Genomic DNA, 23966 nt, shown 5'->3' on the forward strand with positions numbered 1-23966 from the left:
GGCTGCTTGTCTGCATATTAACTTCCAAAAACCTAAACTTTTGCCAATGCATCAGATGGATTGGCATTCTATATTATGGCCAGTGAGATAGTGAAGTCGGATCAGATTGTGCGGCATCTTGGATACCCTTTGAATTACTGCCAAATGTTTGGATTGGGTTGAGTATAAAATTAGGTCTAAATTACAGTATTGAAAATTGTCTACCTAGCTACTACATGTACAACTCAAAATAGTGCATTCCATCTTGATGGCATACATGCAGTTTTTTCTACCCACCTCTTCATTTTCGTGCTTTCATGTCTCGAATTTTGGACCATTTTTGCCCTAATTGCTCCCACAAAAAAGGGTTGTGACTGCTTCCTATGGATAAACTATGTACTCCAAAGCACTGTGGTGGTCTGAATATTTTACATTTGTGTTCTCATGTTATTGCAAAGGACACATTGTTATTGGTACTGGTGGAACAAAAACAGCCCTAGATGCTGATGTTTTCTTTTTTATGTTCTCATGTGGTTTCTAGATCTACTTTTGGTCATTGGCAACCTTCATGCTAGAAGGTGGTTTTTGGAAAATTTGAAGCTACGATTCCTGTATGCCTCCTTGCTTCCAATCTTGTAGCTGATTGGAAACACGTCACAAAGCAATTGTCGTGGCATCGTCAACAGAAAACATTAGATAGAAAAATTAGCAATAATGAATCCTATCACTATAAGAAAATATTAGATAGAAAAATTAGCAAAAGATATGGTCATTGCAGGCAACCGTTGCTGCTAGCACCCACCCCCCCTACGCCATCGCTGCCCCCCCCGCAACCCTCGCATTGCCCCCTTGCCTATCCTCTCACGCGCAACAACCCAACCCGCCCCCTGCTGGCGCAACCCTGCCCGCCTTATCCACTGCCAACCCGCTGCCCTTTCGCGCTGCCACCCCTCGCCCGCTGCCCTCCCCCCCCCCCCCCCCCCCAACCGGTCGTTCTCTTCGCTCTCCGCCTCTTTCCCGAAGGTTCCCTGCAATTGGCTCTGGCCGTGCTGTTCTTTGGACAGTGCTCGGCGCATTTTGTTGCAGAGTATTTTCTCCTTGCGCTTCACCGCCACAGTAGTAGACACAAATGGAGGCTCCAGCTCCGCCACAGAGGGACTCGTCTGAAGCCCTCCCGCCCGACCCCACGGAGCCCACCATTCGACTTGCTCTTTCACCGACAGAGCAAGGGAGCCAAGCCGCAGAGGTAGAGCGCTTGCAAGCGACTTCTGTCATCTACAAGATTCTCCAACACCCAACCCAGCAAAGGAGAGCTGTGTGACCTTCTCCACGCCCGCCTTCTCACAGAGGTGGGCAAGATCTTGGACGTGCAGATACTCGGACGAGGTTACTATCAGATCGAGTTGGAGACCTCCGAGATGGCGTCCAAGGTCATCGCCATGAGTCCATTGACCATCCGGGCAGCTCGAGCCCACTTTTGACAATGGAGGCATGGTTTCGACCCTACTTCGGATGTTCTGGTAGAGGAGGCAGACATCCCCATCTCCGTCTACTTTCCGGGTTTGCAGAGGGAGTACAGATACTCGGACGAGGTTACTATCAGATCGAGTTGGAGACCTCCGAGATGGCGTCCAAGGTCATCGCCATGAGTCCATTGACCATCCGAGCAGCTCGAGCCCACTTTTGACAATGGAGGCATGGTTTCGACCCTACTTCGGATGTTCTGGTAGAGGAGGCAGACATCACCATCTCCGTCTGCTTTCCGGGTTTGCAGAGGGAGTACTTACCACTTTTGTCCAGGATAGACTCAGCCATTGGGATAGAGGCCTTGGACTCAGCGATTGGCTTCTCGTTTCCCCTTTGCGGCAGGGACCAGACTGAATGGACTCTCGACTCCGTGTTGGGGTGGTTACACACAGGTCCTAGAGTTCTCTCACCACATGGGAGAACTAGGAGTTACAGACATGCTTCAGACTTTGTGGCCATTGGCCAAGTTTGCGGTGACACCTCCGGATACAGCAAGATGTAGACACATTGTGGTTTACTTCTTTGCCGATACACAGTGGCTGCCATGCTATGTACACATTCATGAGGACTCCTGGATAGAGGAGGTTTCTTTACATACGGCTCGCTCTGCTTGGGCTTGAGCCAGGCACTCGTTGCAGTCACGCCTATCTAGAGGACGCTCGGATGCGGATTACTCCCCATCCAAGCCAGCCTCGAAGATAGCCCATTTAGCTACTGCGGCAGCATCTGTTCTCTCTCGCTCCCCATGAGGATCGTCTCATGGAACGTGCATGGACTTGGTTGGCCCCAGTTTCAGCGTCGACGGGGCCCACTGCGTCAGGAGCTTCAGCGTTGCCTTGTGGGAGGAGAGATTGATCTCCTTATGCTTCAGGAGCACCATCTGTGTGAGAGCCGCATTAGGCGTTGTGGTCAGCTCTTGCGTGGACGACATGATACTTTTTGGTCAGCTGCTTTTGAACCTGGAGGCATCCAAGATGGGGTATGTATGACTATTGCGGATTCTTTGCAACAGGCCATTGTGGGCAGAGGGATTATTGTGCCAAGCAGGGCCCAGTGGATTACTATGCAGGTTCAGGGTTGCCTTGTGGGCTTCCTGAACATCTATGCGCCCAATGTGGCGAGTGCTCGAGCAGAGTTTTGGTCACAGATAGTTGAGTCTCCGCCGCAGGCAGAACACTGGTGCATAGGGGGGGACTTCAACATGTTGGAGGACCCTTCTGACAGGATTCGTGATAGCCATGCTACTGTGCATGGAGTTGAGCTGGCAACTTGGGAGAGGTTTTGTATGACTCTGAGGGTCGTGGATGTTTGGCAGCACTCTAGTTTTGTGAGGCCCCCAGACAGCCTTGCCTTCTCTCGTTCGGACCGCAGAGTGGGAAGAGTGAATCTATCGCGGATACATCGCTCCTACACTAGTAACCAATTCAGTGACTTGGGAGGGACAGTTGGCATTCTGGCACGGACTTCCTTCTCTGACCATGCACCAGTGACCCTCACAGCGGCAAACAGGCAGAGGACAAGGAGCACGATGCTTCGCATCCCAAAGAGGGTCTTGCCGGACTCTGCAGAGCGAGTAGGGGCTCTCTGGACAGAGAGCTTGGACAGGCAGGATTCTCCTGCTGACAGAGTGGCCTCAAGACTAGCTCAAATTAGTCGTTTCTTTCTCCAGGAGTCTTTGGCTCGCCGAGTTGCAGCAAGAGAGGAGGAGCAACGTCTCAGATAGGGCATTGCTTTGTTGCAAAGGATGCAGGAGCAGCATCCAGACAGTCCTTGGTTGGAGGAGCAGCTACAGCAAGCTCGCTAGGAGCTTGTTAGCACAGAGGAGCGACGGCATGAGTTTGCTTTCCATCGACAGGCATCTCAGTGGACCAAGGTGGGCGACAGAGTGACTGGTGCTTTCTTTGAGGCAGTGGGACCTCGACATTCGCATGCCAAGGTCAATCAATTGAGGAGGCCCGACGGGTTAGTTGCTTCTGAGCTTGAGAATATGCGTGCAGTTGCTACTGACTTTTACCGCGAGTTACTGTCTGCAGAGCCTCAATCAGAGCGTCAAGATTCATGCAGGGAGCAGGTGTGCGCACAGATGCCTTGTCTTGTCACCGAGGAGATGCATCAAAGGCTTGAGCTGCCACTTCAACTTGAGGAGTTGCACACGGCTCTTAGTGCACTTCCCCGTGGTAGTTGTCCAGGTGAGGATGGCTTGACTCCCAGTTTTTTCTTGGAGTATTGGGACTTGCTTGGCCCAGATCTCTGTAGTGCTTTTCAGTACATTCTGCACACAGGAATGATGCCTGACAGCATGAGTGACGGCTTGATCTACCTCATTCCCAAGGAGGATGGCTCCTTGGATGAGATTCCACAATGGCGCCCCATCACCATCCTCAACTCAGCCTAAAAAATTCTTGCCAAGGCTCTGAGTTTGAGGATCCAACCACTTCTAGAGAGCCTTATACATGGGACTCATACAGGTTTTTTCAAGGAACGTGGTATCCTTGACAACATCTATACTTTTTGGGAGGCTTCTACCCTAGCACGGCTCCGTGGTGAGGACTTGGTGATTCTTCTTCTCGATTTTGAGAAGGTATACGACAGGGTTGACTGGAACTTTCTAGAGGGCACTCTACGCAGGATATGCTTGGATCAGAGGGGTGTCAGCTTTGTACAGACAAGCTCACAGTCAGGTACTTTTGGTAGGAGGTAGAGGTGATCGCTTCATGCTCACACATTTGGTCAGACAGGGCTGTCCTCTTGCCCCCTTCCTCTTTCTGTTCTATGCGGAGGCGATGAGCAGGTTTTTGGTGTCGCAGCAGGTTGGTCTACGGGGCTTAGCACTCCCTATTCGGGGAGATGAGCTACTGGACGCTGAGTTTGCCGACGACTCGGCCTTGTACTTAGATGGCCAGGAGGCCAATCTTCACAGGTGTGAGCAAGCTCTGGAGACCTTCTATGCATCGGGCGCACTGATCAACTAGAGAAAGAAAGTGGCTTTTTCGGTTGGTAGTGCTCCTGTGCCCGATTGGATGCCAGGAGAGGGTTTTAAATGGATTCCCCCAGGGACTGCAATTGGATACTTGGGCTGTCAGGTTGGTTTGGACTTGTCTCCCGAGCAACAGATTGCTCCCCTCCTCCTGTCTATCAAGAGGAAGTTGTTGCATTGGAGCTCAGCACGACTTTCTTTGGCTGGCAGAGTAGTAGTGGCCAACCAGGTGTTGTTGGCGACTGTGGTACATCACTTCTTGCTGGATCTTCTCGAGTTCTTGTATCAACCAAGTAGAGAGGCTGATCAGGAACTTCCTTTGGTCAGGCCGTGACACTCAGATAGCCCGAGCCAAAGTGACTTGGCAGGTCATCACTCTTCCTTGTTCACAGGGAGGGCTTGCGGCGAGGCCTGGAGCAGCGACAGCCTACTTGCACGGAGGAGCGCCTACGGAAGCCCCTTGTTTGGAACCCCATGGTTAGCACTCAAAGAGGCCACTTGGTTGGTAGTCGGCCTCATGTTTCCTGGGGTCCCATGGCAACGGGTCCAACGCGCTCTTTAGGTGACTGGTTAGAGTTTTCAGGCTTGTCAGATGAGGTGCAGGGTTTCCAACTACAGGGCATGAGAGGGGTGCCGAGCATGTGCCAGGATATCTCAGAGGCAGTTCCACCTGAGTGGCTCACACCTCTCGAGCCAGTAGCACCCAGGTGGATGAGAGCCTTCACACGACTGGAGGTTCTCATCTCAATCCGGGCCTGCTTAGAAACTGTTCCATCCCTCTTCTTCGAGCTACAGGGTGAGGGACGCTTACAGCGAGTTGCAGTAGAGGCCCTGCAGGTGGCAGAGTGCTGTTTTCAGAGGATCCGAGTGGTGGGCATCTGTGGGAGGACTTGTGTCATCAATCCTGGTCCAACAGCTCTTGAGACTGGACACTGGAGGCTGTGGGCTTGGGAGTGCTATCCACTTGCACGAGTACAATGGGATCCTGGTGAGTGGCTTTGGAGGGACCCTTTCTCTTCTGCAGACCACCCAGGTGTCCCGTTCTTTCAATACACTGTTCGAATGGGACGTCATATACTAGCAGCACAAAGAGAGACCCACCCCGCTGCAACACCTCATTGGCAGGAGGAGGGTCTCACAGCTGAGCTCTTGGCAACCTTCTGGGAGAGGTTGTGGGACTCCAGACAACCGAGGCGAGTCACCTTGTTTCAGTGGTTGGTCGCACACAGAGCTACAACAGTTGGGAGCTGGCTAGTGCATAGTGGTCTCTCGGCCACATGTGCAACTTGTGACCATCTTGTGGAGTCAACGTCACTGTCTTTGGGACTATCCTTTGGCACAGCAGGTGTGGCTTCGAGTTCTTCGGTTGATGCCTGCTCTTTCCACGGCTCGACAGTACACTTGGGGAGCAGCGGCTTGGTCCACCCTCACGGACCCGGCACTTCAGTTTGAGCTATCTTCCACCAGCAGGATGATAGTGATGCAGGAGGGGCAACCTACACTTCAGCCTGCCACAGAGCTTACTCCACAGGAGTGGTGTAGTGAGAGAGAGGAGTGTTGGGAGCTCATCAGTGGCCTGACACTTTGGTTCATCTGGCGGGCCCGTTGCTTCCGCATCTTTGAGGCTCGCAGTCTGCCACCAACAAAGACTGTTCGCGATCTTTGGCTAGAGCTGATCCACACTCTCAGAGGACAGCTCGAGAGACTACAGGGCAGCTCCGACCACATGCGGGAGCGTAGAGAGGCTTTCCTTCGACTATGGCGTCCTGGGCATTTCTACACCATGGTCCAGGGTGTACTCCGATTGCACTACCGACCACCTGTGTGGCTTTTCCCTCCCCCCATTTCTTGATTTAGCCCCATTGTACATATGCTGGTTTTTTCATTGGGAGAGTCTCCCCATCATGGTTGTTGTAGCCCTATGGGCAGTTTCCTTAACTAATAGAAGGATCTTTTTCTCGGAAAAAAAAAATTAGCAAAAAAATAAGGTAGCTGAGAGGGCATACATGATACGCAACAGGGATGATAGAAAGAATAAACACAATATCAAATGGTTGCAACTCGAACGAAAACTTCACAATGTGAAGTCTACATGTACGCTATAGACTAAAAAACATACCTAGATGAATCCAACATATGTCCAGATTCACTTTACAAGATTCTCCAATGACTTGGCAAGATTCCAAGACAGATTTCTCTAGTTATTGTTTGAGATAGGATAGCTATGAGACTGGGGCAACTTGAAAATGGTTTCCACCAGCACTTTGGCATATTTCAACCAAAGGATTTGCAACACCTCTTTTGCCAATATTTTTTTTTCGAAAACCTGTCTTTAGAAGATCAATGTGAGAGATACGCCATTGGTCTTCCATCTCCTTGTCAGACATTGTCTCTCTCAAGAGGTCTCTATCACGAACTTATGGCACAAATCTGTCTAATTGACTTTTCAAAGATGTTAAGAAAGATTTCGTTCTTCCTTTTCCTCTCTCTCTCTCTCTCTCTCTCTCTCTCTCTCTCTCTCTCTCTCTCTCTCTCTCTCATATAATTCGTATCTTCAGTCATGCAGAATTAGAGTAAGCAATAGGGTTGCATCGTCCCTATTCATGTGACCCCATTTTTCGTATCATGAAAGTGGTCTACAAGATGTAAGATTTCTCATTTGCAGCTAACTTACATGCTTTTGCTACCCTCTCAAAAGATAATGGTACACTTTTATTTGTAACTGATAATAAGATTACAGCCACCTAGGGTTGTGCTAAATGACTTACCTTCCTGTTTTCTTATGATAGATAGATAAGATCAGAAGCAACCAATGGTCATAAATGGAATATTATTCAAACAATTGGATGTCCTCTAAAGAAACAAGTAATAAGCTAAACAACATCCAACCATGTTACATACATTGTCCAATGGTCATGTTTGATGTCTTTCGTGAGTAACCAAGGCTCATACAATGTCTCATATTATCAGGATCCATTCCACCTCCATCATCTACAATACACAAACTAAGAAGTAAGTCCAAATAAGCATATCTATTTCACATTAAAGCAAGCACAACCAAATTTATTTACTTAAATTGCAACAAATGCTTTGAACAAGATGCTACCATGTATTTGCAATGTGGGAGTGTTATCGAGAGTATTTGTGACCTTATCAACATGAACAAAGGTTGCTCCATTTGAGACCTGTAAAATATATACAAACCTTCTTTAAGCTCAAGACGAGCAACCATTTCAGAATTTCCAACATGATCTCATAACCTACATAGACATACCTCGTCTATAGAATTGTCAAGAAGTTCTGCTATTGCTGTCAAATTCAACACCAATAATTCAAACCTCTCTCTCTCTCTCTCTCTCTCTCTCTCTCTCTCTCTCTCTCTCTCTCTCTGCGCGCTGCCCTCCCCTGCGAGCTGCCCTCCCTCCTGCGCGCTGCCCTCCCCTGCGAGCTGCTCCCTCCTGCGAGCTGCTCTCCCCTGCGCGCTGCCCCACCCCTGTGCGCTGCTCCCTCCTGCGCGCTGCCCCCCTCTGTGCGCTGCTCCCTGCACGCCAAGAAGGCCAGCGTGCTACCTCCAGCCCAGCTTATTGCCGTACCCGCAGCCATCTCTCTCTCTCTCTCTCTCTCTCTCTCTCTCTCACACACACACACACACACACACACACACGGATACATACCCACACACACACTACACACATACACGCATACATACACGTACTCCCCTTCTCCCCTCTTCTTCACAATATGAAGAGAGGGTAGCTCCGAATACAGCTATGTCTTCCCCCATCATCAAGTCGCCGAAATCGACAATGAAGACAACCTTCATGCTCACGAACAAGAGGCTTGCACAATTGGAGAAGGACATGAAAGAATGGTGGATGGAGAGAGAGATATGGAGGGAGGAGAAAGCCACCTTCATCAAGCTATGGAACGAAGAAAAAGAGGACATGAGAGCGGAAATCCAAAACCTCAAAGAGGAGAAGGAGAGAAGGGCACGGGAGAACGAGAAGGAGAGGGAGAGATGGAGGCAAGAGCAAGAAGAGATGAAGGCACAAATCGACCTCCTTCATGCTTCCATCACATCCCTCACCCCCGAGGAAGGAGAGATTAAAGAGGAGGCTAAGGAAGCCCTCAAGGAGGAGATCACCAAAGCCCTCACCGCAAGCATTGAGGACAAATTAGAAGCCACCAAAGAAGGATGGGTCGAAGTGGTCAAAAAGAATATCAAGAAGGTAGCAAGAGAGGAAGCCCAAAAAGATGAGGTACTCATCGTACACACAACCATCGAGGAGGAGAAAATGCGACAAGCTCGCCGTCTCAATGTACGAGTGACCGGCATCAAAGAAGAAGAAGGGTCCACACCCGAGAGCGATGGGAAAGCCTTATGCAAGAAAGTGGGATACAAGGAAGAAGAGATCCCTTTCTCCAAAGTTTGGAGAGCCGGCAAAGATCCAAAGAAGAGAGCTCTCATCCTCCAATTCGCCTCCGAGGAGTCTCGAACTTCTTTCCTCTGAAAGAGGGTCATCTTGAGAGGGCTAGAAGGCCCCCCGATTTATCTTGATGATGACCTCACAAAGATGCAACAAGACCACCGCCGCACGTGCATGCCTAGAGTCCACCAGGCCCGCAAAGAAGGGAAGAAGGCAGTATATCGAGATGGTAGGGTTATCATTGATGGCAAGACCATCGCATAGGGACTCGCGGCCTGTGGGACACACGAGGAGATTCATGTCACGGTTTGGAATTGCAATGGAGACCTATGGACACACCCAGAGAGACTTGAGGAGGTGATGAGAGGTCGAGACATCATTCTACTTACAGAGACACACGAGAGCCCAGAGAGAGGGTTACCACGGATACATGGTTTCCAATGGGAGTCTCTACATCGGGGATGTATGCGCCAGCACACCACTCGCGGTTCAGGAGGAGTGGCTATACTTTTTAGACAGGGGCTTCACAGCAGACTACAGATTGTTGCCCGGGACACACAGGCCCGATACATGTGGATTCGCCTCGAGCTCTCACGAGACAGGATCGTCTACATTGCCCTTTGCTACTTTGCTCCCACAGGCTCCAGATTCGCCCCTATTGAGCAGGAGTCACCGTACGCATGCCTCACGGAGGAGATTATGGAGTACTCCACACTGGGTGAAGTCTTCCTTATGGGAGACTTCAATGCTCGTACGCGCAGTGAGCAGTGTGAGACATATGACCACGAGGACCCAGAGGCACTACACACTCTAGATGAGGAGGCCACTATGAGAGATACAGCAGACAGAGCTCCAGTCACAGCCTACGGACGACACCTACTTCGACTTGGCTCCCAGCACCGTCTCGTTATTTATAACGGGATGGCCCAGTGGCCCACCTCAGGGGGCCTGACTTGTATGCCACATGGAGTTACAGAGGGAGGGGGGAGTACAGTCGACTATATTCTGGGACCCAGGGAGGCTACACACCTTATCACATCCTTCACCATTCCACCCATACCCATCGGAGCCGACCACACATACCTCTCTTTCTCCATCACCGGAGATACCATCCCACATAGCTCCACAGCACACACTACACACACCACCATCCATTTCACACATGAGCTAGCCTCTCTTTACTCAGCCGAGGTCGAGCATGGCCTATGCCTCCTCCACCCATCCACACCACTCTCAGTTCTCACATCACATATCTCTTCCGTTCTCCACACTTCAGCTATTAGCTCTTTTCCACACACCACCCACACAGGACGCACTCCCCCCCCCGGGACTATGCCTCAGAACCGCTGGTATGATGATGAGTGCAGAGAGTTATACCGACGCCTCCGTGCACGGCGAGCCTTAGGAGAGATCACAGAGAGAGAGGCCAGACGAGACATGAAGACGCTGACACGCCAAAAGCGGCGAGCATTCGAAGAGGCACAGGAGCTTGAGCTATACCGCCTATTCATGAGCATAGATAGCGCGACGGCATGGCGCACCCTGCGCGAGCCACGTCCGACCACAGCTATTGCGGATCCACAGATATGGCATGATTATGCAGAGCGCCTCTATGAGGTGCCAGGGCAGCCTCCTATCCCACAGCCACATGAGCCACGCCCCACGTGCTCCTCCTTCTTTACAGCAGAGATGGTAGAGAGGGCCATACGTCGCATGCAGCACAGACGATCAGCTGACCACACTGGATTACAGAGTGAGCACATCATTTATGCGGCCTCCACTATAGCCCCGTTGATTGCACATGTCTTCAACCGGGCTATAGGGGAGGGCTTCCCAGAGGAGTGGACACAGCACACCATAGTGCCTATCCACAAATCTGGCGACACCCTGGACCCAGGGAACTACAGGACTATCATGATTGGCCACACGATGGCCAAGCTATATGGAGCAGTACTTGAGGCACAGCTTAGCTGCTACGCAGAGACCGAGGGCTTACGAGCTCCAGGCCAGGCAGGTTTCAGACGAGCTTTCTCCACCACTGACCACATCTTCGTTCTGCGCTACCTCATTGATGGGGCAAAGGCGCGGAAGAAGAGGCTTTACTGCTGCTTTGTGGATTTCCGCAAGGCCTTTGACACAGTCCCACGCGAGAGACTCTTCCAGCGCCTTCACAGCATTGGGGTACCGACAGAGATGATTTGGGCCATATATACTCTCTACGAGAGGGTGACGGGTCGAGTTCGTTGCCCAGGCGGCTTTTCAGAGACCATTGCTAGCACCATTGGTGTTAAGCAAGGATGCCCACTCTCCCCGACACTCTTTGGGCTCTACATCGACGAGATCTCCGATTACATACTACGAGCAGGGGGAGAGGGGAGCGACTTGGCAGGTACTCCGGTCCACATCATGTTATATGCTGATGATATTGTGTTGATTTCAGAGTCACCCGAGGGCTTGCAACGCCATCTTGAGGCCTTGGACGAATTCAGCACACACAAGGGGTTGACTGTGAACCTTGGCAAAACCAAGGTCATGATCTTTCACACATCCAGTGCAGTGAGGAGCGCTGCCACCTTCACAGCAGCAGGAGGACAGGTTGATGTAGTCACCTCCTATGTCTATCTTGGCATCACATTCACCAGCCTACCAGGACCCTTCACTATGAGGCAGGCTGCTGCTGACAGGCTCACCCGAGGATATGCAGCTCTGACCATGCTAGAGCGGAGATGCCACCAGGCACACTTTCAGGAGCCCCGCACGAAGGGCTGGCTTTTTGACACCTTAGTCACCCCGGCCCTGATGTACTCGGCGGCAGTATGGGCACCAGGATTGACAGATGACCAGTGGACACAGCTTGAGAGGCCACAGGTATGTATGATCTCACGCTTGCTCCGCAGCAAGAAGACAGTGCCACATGACATTATTAGAGCCGAGCTCGCCACACCACCTATGGTTGTAGAGGCATTATTCCAGACAGTCTGCTTCATCCAGAGGATGAGAGAGCTACCTCCTGACAGACTTACTCGTAGAGCATTCGAGGCAGCTATACAGCTATCAGAGAGTGGGCATGCGAGAGCTTGGTACTCACAGGTCAGAGCATGGTTTGAGGGACACGGTCTTGACATGGAGAGCCTACCACCATTCCAGTACGACCCCCACTCACCATCTGTTCACCTCTCTCGCAGTGAGAGGAACTTGGTATTGAGACAGGATCTGTGGCAGCTATACACCAGGAGAGTCTGGGAGTCACCTGGCTTGGGGACGAGGATGTCAGATTACAGAGACCAGTTTCTCACCATATTGTCTGGGGGGTTCATACAGAGACCACGCTATATGGACACATATATGCCACATAGCTCACGGGTGGCGATTGGTCAGCTGAGAGTGGCTTCACACAGGTTAGAGATTGAGATCGGGAGACACACTGGTGTTCCCAGGGAGGAGCGAGTCTGCAGAGCCTGCACAGAGGAGGTGGAGAGTGAGGAGCACTTTGTATGTAGATGCAGAGCATACACTGAGATCAGAGGCAGGTATGAGGCCTTATTCAGAGGACAGCCCACTCTCCGAGAGATCATGGACTCTCGAGATCAGAGACAGCTCGGACGTTTCTTACTAGAGATACAGAGCCATCGGGACACACTACTACAGCCACGCACAGCTACACAGACAGAGGGGCGACAGTCGCAGCTCACAGACTTCTTTCAGAGGATTGCCACCCCTACCTCATCAGATACTCAGAGAGGAGTGACACTCCCACAGGCGGAGGTGAACCGAGCCAGACGACGACCACGAGTCCCAGGCTACAGGGGAGTGAGCTCCCACCACCGACAGATCGAGGAGATCCGAGCCCGGGAGCGCCGTGCCACTGAGGAGCGAGTTGCTCAGATGAGGGCTGACCCGACAGCTTTCATCCGGGTAGCCTTGGCACCAGCCCCGCCCATGTACCACATCCTACATCCCCCCATTTGTACAGGATGGAGCTAGAGAGCTTGATGCATTCTCATGATTGTACTACCTTGAGCATATAGACATGCATATACCCCTAGAGATAGAGCTCCATCCCTCCTCAGATACTCCATTACCTACATTCAGTTCAGTTTTGTATCAGTTTTGTTTCATTTGTCTTTCCGATAGACGGATGACATACACGCCATGTACATTTGATTTGTCTCATAGGCCGATTTCGGCCTGACATAGACGTTAAAAATCTTTCTTTCTTTCTTTCTTTCTTTCTCTCTCTCTCTCTCTAGTGCGTGGACTGCTGCAGCCCCTCACGCCACCAGCTTGCATCCCCTCACGCCACCTGCTGCAGCCCATCCCGCCCCACGCCACCAGCCCATCCCGACTGTGTGACAGCGCGCGGGCGTCCTCACCTGTCCACCCCCCCCCAGCCCACAGTTTCATTACAAGGCAGACAGCAGACAGCGTGCAGTCACATTTTACTCGGACCTGCAAAAAAATTTCACAATTTTTCAGACCTGCAGAAATACAGAAAATACGTTTTCAGAAATTTTTCAGAATTTTTAGAATTCTGCACTTTCAGACTTGACCTGCAGATTTACAAAATACAGAAAACCAGAATTTTTAGATTTCTCACGAGTTGCAGACCTGTAGGGAATTACAGAACAGCATTGACAGAAATTAGAAAATCAGAAAATGTATGATTGATATGAGGAAAACATATGTATGCAATATGCGAGACATGGATGTGTGCGTAATGTGGATATAGTGGGTTGGCTTCCCTTGCAAAAGTGCAGACTGTGTCTTTGATGGAGGTCATGAGCGCTTCGCCAGTGTGTAAGCCTCATACGAAGGCAACCTTTGTGCTTACAAACCATAGTAATAGGGGACGGAGGGGACAGACCCTAGGGACGAGGGACGCCCATTTCCGGGACGGGGACGGGTGGAGACGGGTGGAGACGGACAGAAAAAGAGCTGCCAAGTGGGAATGCAGGCAAAACGTCCTGGGGACAGGACAGGACGAGAGGGGACGGCAGGGGATGGGAGGGGACTTTTTTAAAAATTTGAAAACCTGATCATTTCTAGAGGCTAGTTTCTCTCCAATAGCCATATGTTTGAACTGCAAAGCACCCCAATGGCTATAAAAGCCACCCTTTGGGTCCTCATTTCTCGATGTTTTATTAGCACATTTGCATCTATATGACTCATGTTCTTTGGTCTATTTAGTGTATATTTGTGGTCAAAGTGATGCTCTATGTGTGGCATGTGTATAGGTCAAAAAATGCCAAAAAAACTCTCTTTTTTTTTTGCCGTCCCGACCCCTGTCCCCGTTTCCTGACTTTTGCCGTCCCGACCCCGACCCGCCGTCCCATGTAACTATGTTACAAACAAGCGGATAACACAAATGGAAAGGGAGATGAAAGAATGGAAAGCAAATACGGAGGGATGGTGAAAAGAGAAGGCCAACCTTCTTCAAATGTTCTCAACGAAGACGCGCAATGGAAGAAGGAGAAAGAGGACTTGCACACAGAGCTACAAGCACTTAAGGTGGATTCACAAGCACTTAAAGAAGAGGTCTCAGCCCTCAAGCGAGAGCTTGCTGATCGAGCAAGCAGTGGACTAGAGAAAGGGGAATTCCAGACCTCGGGGATAGAGGAAATCAAGGTCATCAAGAAGCAGGTACGGATGATCAACAAGGAGGAGAAACAGAATGTGGTGAAGACGTCTTCGTGGATGGATGTGATCACCAAGACACAGAAGAAGGCGGATGAGGCCGAGAAATGGATAGAAGTCGCTAAGAAAGGAAAGGGAAAGAAATCACATTTGTCCCCACTCCTACAATCATCAACATGACTCTAGCAGAAGAGCAGCGAAAGAAAACTAGAGCTTTGCATATAAGAATAACAGGTCTCAAAGACTGAGATGATGTAGAAAGGGAATTCGAAGAACTTCTCCGCATGATGGGTAGTGAGGCTACTCATACAAAGGCATGGAGGGTAGGGAAGAAGACACAAGGAAATGGGTAGACTTCAAAAGAGAGAGCTTTAATCATACGTTTCCCATCCATGGAGGCAAAGGACTTCTTGAAGAGGCGTCCTACACTAAAGAAAACAAATATATATTCCTTGGAGATCACCTCACTCTCACACAGCTTGCGCATATGAGAGAGGTAACGCCAGAGATTCAAGCGGCAAGGGAGAAGGGAAAGACGGCCTTCTACAGAGATGGTCGGGTGGTGACTGTAAAGCGGCGCTCCACAGGACGGTGCGGGACCTATGGGACCACACTCAAAGTTGCCACCTGCAATTGTAATGGATCTATGCGCCTTGATGTGGGTGCTTTTGAGGATAGTTTTATGGGAAGAGACATCGTCTTCTACTCTCAGACACATCAGGCCCCTGGGCAATCTATGCCTCACATTAGTGGATATAGATGGGAGACAGCCTGTAGACAAGAGACACGATCAAAGCACAGAGGACGGGGCTCAGGAGGAGTGGCAGTGTTATTCAAGGAGGAGTTGCAACCATTGATACATATAGCCCGCAGGGATGAGCAAGCTAGGTACATGTGGGTGAGATTGAGAGCAGAGACAGACGGCAGATATCTTTACATTGCTATTCGCTACTTTCCCTCGAGTACGTCAGTTTATGCACCACCCAGAAGACAATCCCCCTTTTCTATTTTGGATGATGACATATGAGGGAGCCTCGGACGAAGCTGTGGCTCTTTGACACTTTGGTGGCCTCTGCATTGCTTTATGGAGCTGAGATTTGGGGACCTTCATTGGATCATAACGGGAGGACAGGCCGCACTGATGGATGGGGAAACATGGAGAAGCCTCTGGTCTCTATGATCTCACGGTTCATTAGAGCCAAGGCTTCAGTACCACCTGCTATTGTCCGAGCCGAGCTAGCTTCCCCCCACTAGTGGTTGAGGCGCTCACCAGATCTGTCTCCTTCATACACCGCATGTGGGCACTTTCCAGAGACAGATATGCCCACCGTGCACTTAAGTCCTCTCGACAGTTAGCCATGCAAGGAGATACAGCTTGCTGGTATGGGGAGATGACATCAGGCGCATGGGTTCAGCATAGACAGATTGCCTCCCTTCCAGTACTCATTGGATGCACCCTCTCTGACTCTTACACAGTCCGAGATCACCAGGCTCATCCGCCAAGACCTGACTCAGCTAGACACGACGAGGACATGGATACAGCCAGCACAGGAGCTGGGCACAAAGATGGCTTTCTACAGAGAGCATCTTCTCCAGCTTACAGAGGATGGTTTTGTGACGAGGCCCAGATACATGGACACCCACTTGTCTCATGGGATGCGATGTGCTATTGACCAGATACGCACATCTTCACACCAGCTGCGAATCGAGACTGGGAGATACAGCGGAGTACCAGCAAAGGCCATGACATGCCCCCTATGTGACATTGAGCCGAAGATAGAATTGCGCTATACACGCCACTGCCCCGTCTACTACGAGATATGAGGTCGCTTCCATTGCTTGTTCAGAGAGGGCTTTGGACCACTCTCCAAAGTCATGCGGTACGAAGATCAGAGATGCCTGGGTTTGTTTTTGCTCGAGCTGCACAAACACAGAGAGAGCTTGATGAGAGGAGAGGCTAGCCAGTCTCAGAGACAGATCACAGACTTCTTTAGAGCTGCCACTGGACACTCGGAGGAGCTACTACCACTGGACACTCGGAGGAGCTACTACCACAGCAGACATCGTCGCCTCACACCAAAGGCACACTGATCAACCGAGCGACCGAGCTCGGGAGATCCAGACGCCCACGACTGCGAAGGACTACACAGCATCGACGGAGGTTGCTGCATCAAAGGATTCGGATCACTTTGGCCCGACATGCACGACGCCCGGTCAAACTACTGACCATGGAGGAGATTGATGAGATCCGCCAGGAACCGATGTTGAATCACTTGTGATCTAGCTATCCCAGCTAGCTGCTTAGTTCACATCTAGCAGTTTAGGATTCCACAGTATAGTATTTTATTTTTTCATTCTATCATTTTGTCATCTTGTTACTCTGACTTTGTATCAGATCCACCACATTGTAACTTTCTGGTCTCATGAGGCTCCACTCTCTATGGCGAGAGCAATCTACTTATGATTGCACAAATCTCTACAATGCTTGGACTTGCCGATGATGTCGACGACGATGAGACGACGACGAGACGGGCTAAAATCTGAAAACTCTAAGGGCTGAAATCTGCAAATCTTTCTCTGCTGAATTCTGACTCTATGTCGATGACGATGTCGATGGCGACGATGCGACGACAACGCGCTGAAAATGCAGATGCTGAAATCTGCATTTTCCGGGCTGAATCTGTAAACTTCGATGGATCCCACCGTGCGGCGCGGAACTGCTGCGGGAAGGTGAGATCTGCAAGGTTCGGACTTAATCTGCGGTGTCTAAAGGCTGAAAACTGAAAATGCTGGTGGTTCTTGAGGTTCCGTCGCAAAGAATCTGCAAAACGCTGGGGTATAATGGAGATGCAAACACGCTAGGGCTGAAAATCTATTGTTGTCGCCGGTTGTTCTGCAAATGCAAAACGCTAGGCTGATCTGCTGTGTCTTGACGACACCGGAGCTGATCTGCTGTGCACAAATCGCCAAGGCTGATCTGATGCAAAAACGCTAGGTCTTCTGTGGGGAAAACACCAGAGTAGTCGCAGGGGTTGGTCTTGCTGAGAAGTTGCCGGTTGAGCAAGGTGCTCCTAATGCCTCTTTTGCCAAAAAGTGCTAGCCTAGATTTGCTTATATACAAACTTACTCAATTTGCCCTACCTACTTTCCAACAAAAGTCATTTAAGTTAATAAGTGGAAAATGTCAAAAATAGGAAAAATAGGTTAAATGCACTGAAAATTTCCCCTGAAGGATTCTGATGGATTTTGATGGGAATGCTTATGATCATGTTGTGTGCAACCAGAGGATATGTATCTACACTAAGTGTCTGGACATGCACGGTCTGCGAACAGACTCCAAAAGTGCCACATCACTTCCTATTCTAGACTGACTTGACTGAACTGAACCCTGATCATGTTATAGCTTGTTCACTGACACATAGGGTTGGATGTGTCACGTGACATCCCCTCCTTTTCAAAGTGAGGTACTGGTACTGGTACCGAACTGTGTGGCGGCGAGGGAGATCGCCAACAACATCCGAAATCCTGGAAAGGACTCTTCGCGGCCCACTTTGATGCGTGGGTCATACGATACTTGAACTTCATAAAGGTTTGCAAAGTCTTTTTCTTTGGGCCACGCCGAAAGCGACACAAAATCTTATGTGGCTTCTTCCATGCTTCTACTTCGTCTAGAGTCATGTGTCTACCTTCTTCAAGAATCTCCGAGGCTGAAAATTCATGAAACCACTTCCAACACAAAAACATGAACATACCCATTCCATGTAAAGTGACTGGAAAAAATATTGTCTTCCTAAGAGACAGTGCATGCAATGTAGATGAACAAAAAAACAGAGTGTCAAACCGTTCACCACACACACTCAAACAATGAGATCGAATCTTTCTCTTCTGGTCTAAAGCAAACAACTCTGGCAATTCACAATGGAAATGCCCATGCTTGGTGCTCATACTTTCTTGTGCTCTTTCTACCACTGTGTCGTGCCAAGGAAGAGACATGGAATGTGCCTTCCTTGAATGCATACTTTCCAGCTTTTCATGAATAGCAGCATACATCCGTGCTCATTCATGAGTGAAACGTGCTCAACGTACAATATGTCATGCCTAGGAAAAGGGATCACATAAAGACGGTGACTAAAATACAGGAAACGATCACGAATGAAACACTCAGACAATGCGTGCTGACTAATCATGCGAACACATAGTACTTCCTATAAAGGTTCTTTGGACCTAGGCTCGAGAGTAAAGATCGGTTCTTCATGAAGGGATGCTTTGGACCTAGGTTCGAGAGCCAAGATCGATCCTTTGTGATTGATCGAATCTGCAACGAGGTTAGCTTCGCTAGGAAAAGCATCAACTAACACATGATCCTTGTGAACAATCACATCATCTTCATGCAACTCATCATGCTTATGAGAAATCACATCTTGATCATGCAAATCATCATGCTTGTCATTGTCAAACAAATCATCATGCAAATCATTGTCATTCAAATCAGCATGCTCATCATTATCATTCAAATCATCATGCTTCTCATAATCATGCAAATCATGTGTGTCATGCTTGGGAGAAGAAGGGAGTGAGAGAGTCTCCTTTTCTTGATTCTGTGCAAAGTACGCCTGCACTTGAGAAAAAAGTCACCACAACTCTTTCGTGTGTTGGTCGCCCTTCTCTTGTCTTGCTTTGTTCTCGCGATCATATTCTACTTGTCTTTCATTGTTCTCGCGATCAAATTTGGCTTGTCTTTCTTTGGTTTCCAAGCGTGCTTGCTCGCTCTTACGCTCTATGGCTGCCATTCCTTCTTTGTATTCATGATCTATGGCTGCCCTTCGTTCTTCGTAGGCCTTTCTTTCTGCTTCTCTTTCTGCTTTTCTTTCTTCGCGTTCTAACTGTCTTTCCATAAACAATTGCTTCAACTCCTCCATAGGAGTTAGTGCAATCCTTGGCATAGATGGGAAAGGGGGAGGGTCGGAAAAACCTCCTGGTGGGGAAAATTCTTCTTCGCCTCTCTCATGCTCATCACCTCCAAGCGAAGTATCCATTCCGCTTCAAGTGATGACCATTCTGAAGACATGGGTTCTTGTGGGTTCTTGTGGTCTTGGGTTCTTAAGTTCACGAGGAACTTGGGTTCTTTGAGGTCTTGGTTCTTGGGGTTCTTGAGTTCTTGAGGTTCTTGTGCGTCTTGAGGTTCTTGAGGTTCTTCTTTAGCTTGCAATCTGTGTTAGAAAAGGATCTTCTCTTCACCCGAGTTTTGCTCTTTTCCGCGGGCGCACCCCTTGGCGGCCTTGCGCTCACACCAAGGTTGCTTTTTTCCACCTCACATCGATTGGCCGGCCGCTAAGTGCACGGTCCGCTCTCAATGAGTGAAAAGAGGCACAAGGGGAGGCTAGACAAGCCCTTCTTTCTTGGGTTTCCTGTCACTCTTCAAAAACACGATTAGGAATCGACAAGCCCAAGTGAACTTGGGTTCGTGCCATCTCAACAAGCAAAAAAAAAATTGTGGTTCTTGTGGTTCTTTCCTTGAGTGATACAGAACACTGTCAAAGCTCTAATACCAATGTAAGATGCAGCGGAATGAATGTTTGAACTTTGCTCAAGATGAGTGCTCCGAATTGTGCTCAAGGTTCCTTTTGTTCTTATGGAAGGGAGAGCCTTCCGTTCTTAATGAGAGAGGGCAATGGACACAAACAAAGTGAATGGACACTGTGCGTGAAAGTGTATGAGACTGAGAGATAGAGAGAGAAGAGAATACGACACCTGAATGTTGTCAAACCCTCCTCCGAAGGCCCCACTCTCTATGGTGAGAGCGGTCTACTTATGATTGCACAAATCTCTACAATGCTTGGACTTGCCGACGATGTCGACGACGATGAGACGACGACGAGACGGGCTGAAATCTGAAAACTCTAAGGGCTGAAATCTGCAAATCTTTATCTGCTGAATTCTGACTCTATGTCGATGACGATGTCAATGGCGACGATGCGACGACGACGCGCTGAAAATGCAGATTCTGAAATCTGCGTTTTCCGGGCTGAATCTGTAAACTTCGATGGATCCCACCGTGCAGTGAGGAACTGCTGCGGGAAGGTGAGATCTGTGAGGTTCGAGACTTGATCTGCGGTGTCTAAGGGCTGAAAACTGAAAACGCTGGTGGTTCTTGAGGTTCCGTCGCGGAGAATCTGCAAAACGCTGGGGTATAATGCGAATGCAAAAACGCTAGGGCTGAAAATCTGCTGCTGTTGTGTTGGTTGTTCTGCAAATGCAAAACGCTAGGCTGATGTGCTGTCTTTACGACGCCGGGGCTGATCCATTGTGCACAAATTGCCAAGGCTGATCTGATGCAAAAACGTTAGGTCTTCTGTGGAGAAAACGCAAGAGTAGTTGCGGGGGTTGGTCTTGCTGAGAAGTTGCCTGTTGAGCAAGGTGCTCTTGCTCCCTCTTCTAAGTGCTAGCCTAAGTTTGCTTATATACAAACTTACTCAATTTGCCCTACCTACTTTCCAACAAAAGTCACTTAAAAATAATAAGTGAAAAATGTCAAAAATAGGAAAAATAGGTTAAATGCATTGAAAAATTCCCCTAAAGGATTCTGATGAATTCTGATGGGAATGCTTATGATCATGCTATGTGCAACCAGAGGATAGGCATCTACACTAAGTGTCTGGACATGCACGGTCTGCGAACATACTCACAAAGTGCCACATCACTTTCTATTCTAGACTAACTTGACTGAATTGAACCCTGATCATGTTGTAGCTTGTCCACTGACACATAGGGTTGGATGTGTCACGTGACAAGCGGAGGTGAATGTTGAACTTTGCTCAAGGTTCCTTTTACTTACGGAAGGGAGAGCCTTCCGTTCCTTTAATGAGAGAGAGTGCAAATGATCACAAACAAAGTGGTGAACACTGTGAATGAAGGTGCGGAGACTGAGAGATAGAGAGAGAAGAATACGACACCAGAATGTTGTCAAACCCTCCTCCGAAGGTCCCAGTCTCTATGGCGAGAGCGGTCTACTATTGATTGCACAAATCGCTACAATGCTATGGACTTGCCGACGATGTCAACGACGATGAGGACAACGACGAGACGGCCTGAAATCTGAAAACGCTTATGGCTGAAATCCGCAAATCTTTAGGTGCTGAATTTTGACTCTATGTCGGTGACTTTGTCGATGGCGACGATGCAACGACGACGTGCTGAAAACGCAGATGCTGAAATCTGCGTTTTCCGGGCTGAATCTGCAAACTACGCTGGATCTGACCGTGCGGCGAGGATCTGCTGTGGGAAGGTGAGATCTACGAGGTTCGGGAGTTCTAGTGCGGTATGTCTATGCTGAAAACTGAAAACGCTGGTGCTTCTGATGGTTCCGTCGCGCTAAATCTGCAAAACACTGGGAGTCGTGCTGATCCAAAAACGCTAGGGGCTGATTTTGCTAACGCTAAGGTTGATCTGCGATCTGATGCCAAAACGCTAGGTGTTCTCCTCGATCCTGCTGTCGCCAAACTGCTGCAATGCAAAACATTGGCTGATCTTGCAAAGCTGGAAAACGCTGGCTGTCTTGATCTTGGTCCTTGGCTAAAAACGCTAGGTTTTGCTGTCGGGGAAGGTCTTGCTGAAATGGTGCCTGTTGAACAAAGTGTTCCTACTGCCTCTTCTGCCAGAAAGTGCTAGGCTAGGGTTTCTTATATACTTGACTGTCAAAATTGCCATACCTAGTTCCCCACAAAAGTCACTTAAAAATAATAAGTGAAAAATGGCTAAAAGAGGGAAAATAGGTCTATGCACTGTAAAAATGCTTTGATGGGTTCTGATGGAAATCTGATGATCATGATGTGTGCAACCAAAGGATATGCATCTACTTTAAGTGTCTGGACATACACGGTCTGCGAACAAACTCACAAAAGTGCCAGATCACTTCCTAATCTAACTGAACTGAATCCATGTCATGAAGTAGCTTGTCCACGTACACATAGGGTTATATGTGCACGTGACATGTGAGCTTGTCAGTATTAGTTGTGGGATAGTTTACGATCCTTGTCAGCTAGTCTACACTGGTTTTGGGACAGGTTTACAACCCTTAATGGACAATCAACAACATTTGGATGCCTCTTCCAATACATCTCTTTGGAGAGCTCCAACCTTGGGGGTAGCCCTTGTTTAGGTGTGCAGATTTGGCCACGATTGGCTAGTATAGCAAGTTCTTCCCTTGCAGTTTTGTGCCTAGTTCTTTGGCATGTTACAAATCAGCCCCAACATTCTTCACGGACTAGTTCTCCGAGCCGGTTCCTTTACTCTCTTTTCTAAGAATTAGAGTTATGTTGTGTATCGGATGTTGATTGCACAATTCAGTTGTGGATATGTTCTTTTCAACACAAGTACAAAGGACAGTTTTTTTATGAAGATTTTTGAGGAAGCAAGTTACAACAACGGCAGTATATGTGCTATTCCGAGTTTTTATGCAGTTTGGCATATTGTATTAGATTGTACCGACCGGTTTGATCTTGGCGAATGCAAAGATATGTTTGATCTTGGCGAATGCAAAGATATGGTGGACATTTGGTTTGATCTCAGGGAGTTTGCTCGAGTAGGTAGGTCTTTTTTGGACCCTGACGGCTTCTTTGGCAAACATGATCTTTAGGTGACAACCTTTCAGGTCTTCCTTTTCTTCATAGTCCGAGTTTACATATGGTGTGATTCCCTTTGAGTCTTGAGTTTCATTAGATTCAAGCTTTGCTATTCATTTTCAAAGGAAGCAGTTTTACTCCACGTTGTCTTAGATTTTTTTCTCGTGGTACTTATTCTCTTTTCCCAAGATTGAGCAAGAGGGGTACTTCCTATCTTTGGGGGAGTTCTCAGCTTTCGCTCTTGAGCTTTCAATGTCAGTGTTTACTTTATTCTGACGTGGGTTGAGCCACTTGCTACCTCAGAGCATACTTTTGAGGATACTTCTCTTTCAAAGGGGGCTTCCATGTTATTATCTTCACTCGACTATCGGTGCTCCATTCAGCAGAGTACCACGCATGGTGTCCTTGCGGCTTTGGATGGTGTGCTTTAGCCCACACTACAGTTATTATCTGAGTGGATGTTTTCCCTTAGCCATTTCAATGGTTGACCCGTCTTTCAAATTTGTGGTGTGACGGTTGCTCTTCACAATGCACCCAAGTAGTAGTTCCTATGCCTCATCTTCCAGATTGATCCCTGGAGACTGTGCCATACAGGAGACACCTACTTCCTTATCCTTAGACAAGCATGTTCTCTTTTGTACAGGTGGATGTGGTCCTTCTCGGACTAGGAACCAGTTACAGTTAGCCATGGCATTCTTCAAAGAGGGGAGACAATCTTCTTGCTTCTCCCAGATTTGGTTCCAAGTTCCAAAGGTATATCATTATTATCATATTTTTTTTCCTTTTGGATGCACCTATTCT

General features: G+C 48.8%; 1 protein-coding gene across 4 annotated transcripts in view; it reads right to left on the reverse strand.

Annotated features, from left to right (window-relative positions):
* The window catches only part of LOC147427305 (protein MICRORCHIDIA 2-like), a 115939-nt gene that overhangs the window by 34256 nt on the left and 57717 nt on the right, over positions 1 to 23966 (reverse strand). For all 4 annotated transcript variants that reach the window (XM_086499360.1, XM_086499361.1, XM_086499358.1 and 1 more), the window contains exons 4-6: positions 7758 to 7792; positions 7590 to 7668; positions 7385 to 7474 (exon numbers count right to left, since the gene is read on the reverse strand). In XM_086499360.1, coding sequence (XP_086355486.1) covers positions 7385 to 7474; positions 7590 to 7668; positions 7758 to 7792 — 204 coding nt within the window. The remainder of the gene's footprint in view (positions 1 to 7384; positions 7475 to 7589; positions 7669 to 7757; positions 7793 to 23966) is intronic.

The sequence above is a fragment of the Adiantum capillus-veneris genome, chromosome 24, assembly GCF_014529385.1.
Source record: "Adiantum capillus-veneris isolate H3 chromosome 24, ASM1452938v2, whole genome shotgun sequence".
In the NCBI taxonomy this organism is placed as follows: Eukaryota; Viridiplantae; Streptophyta; class Polypodiopsida; order Polypodiales; family Pteridaceae; genus Adiantum; species Adiantum capillus-veneris.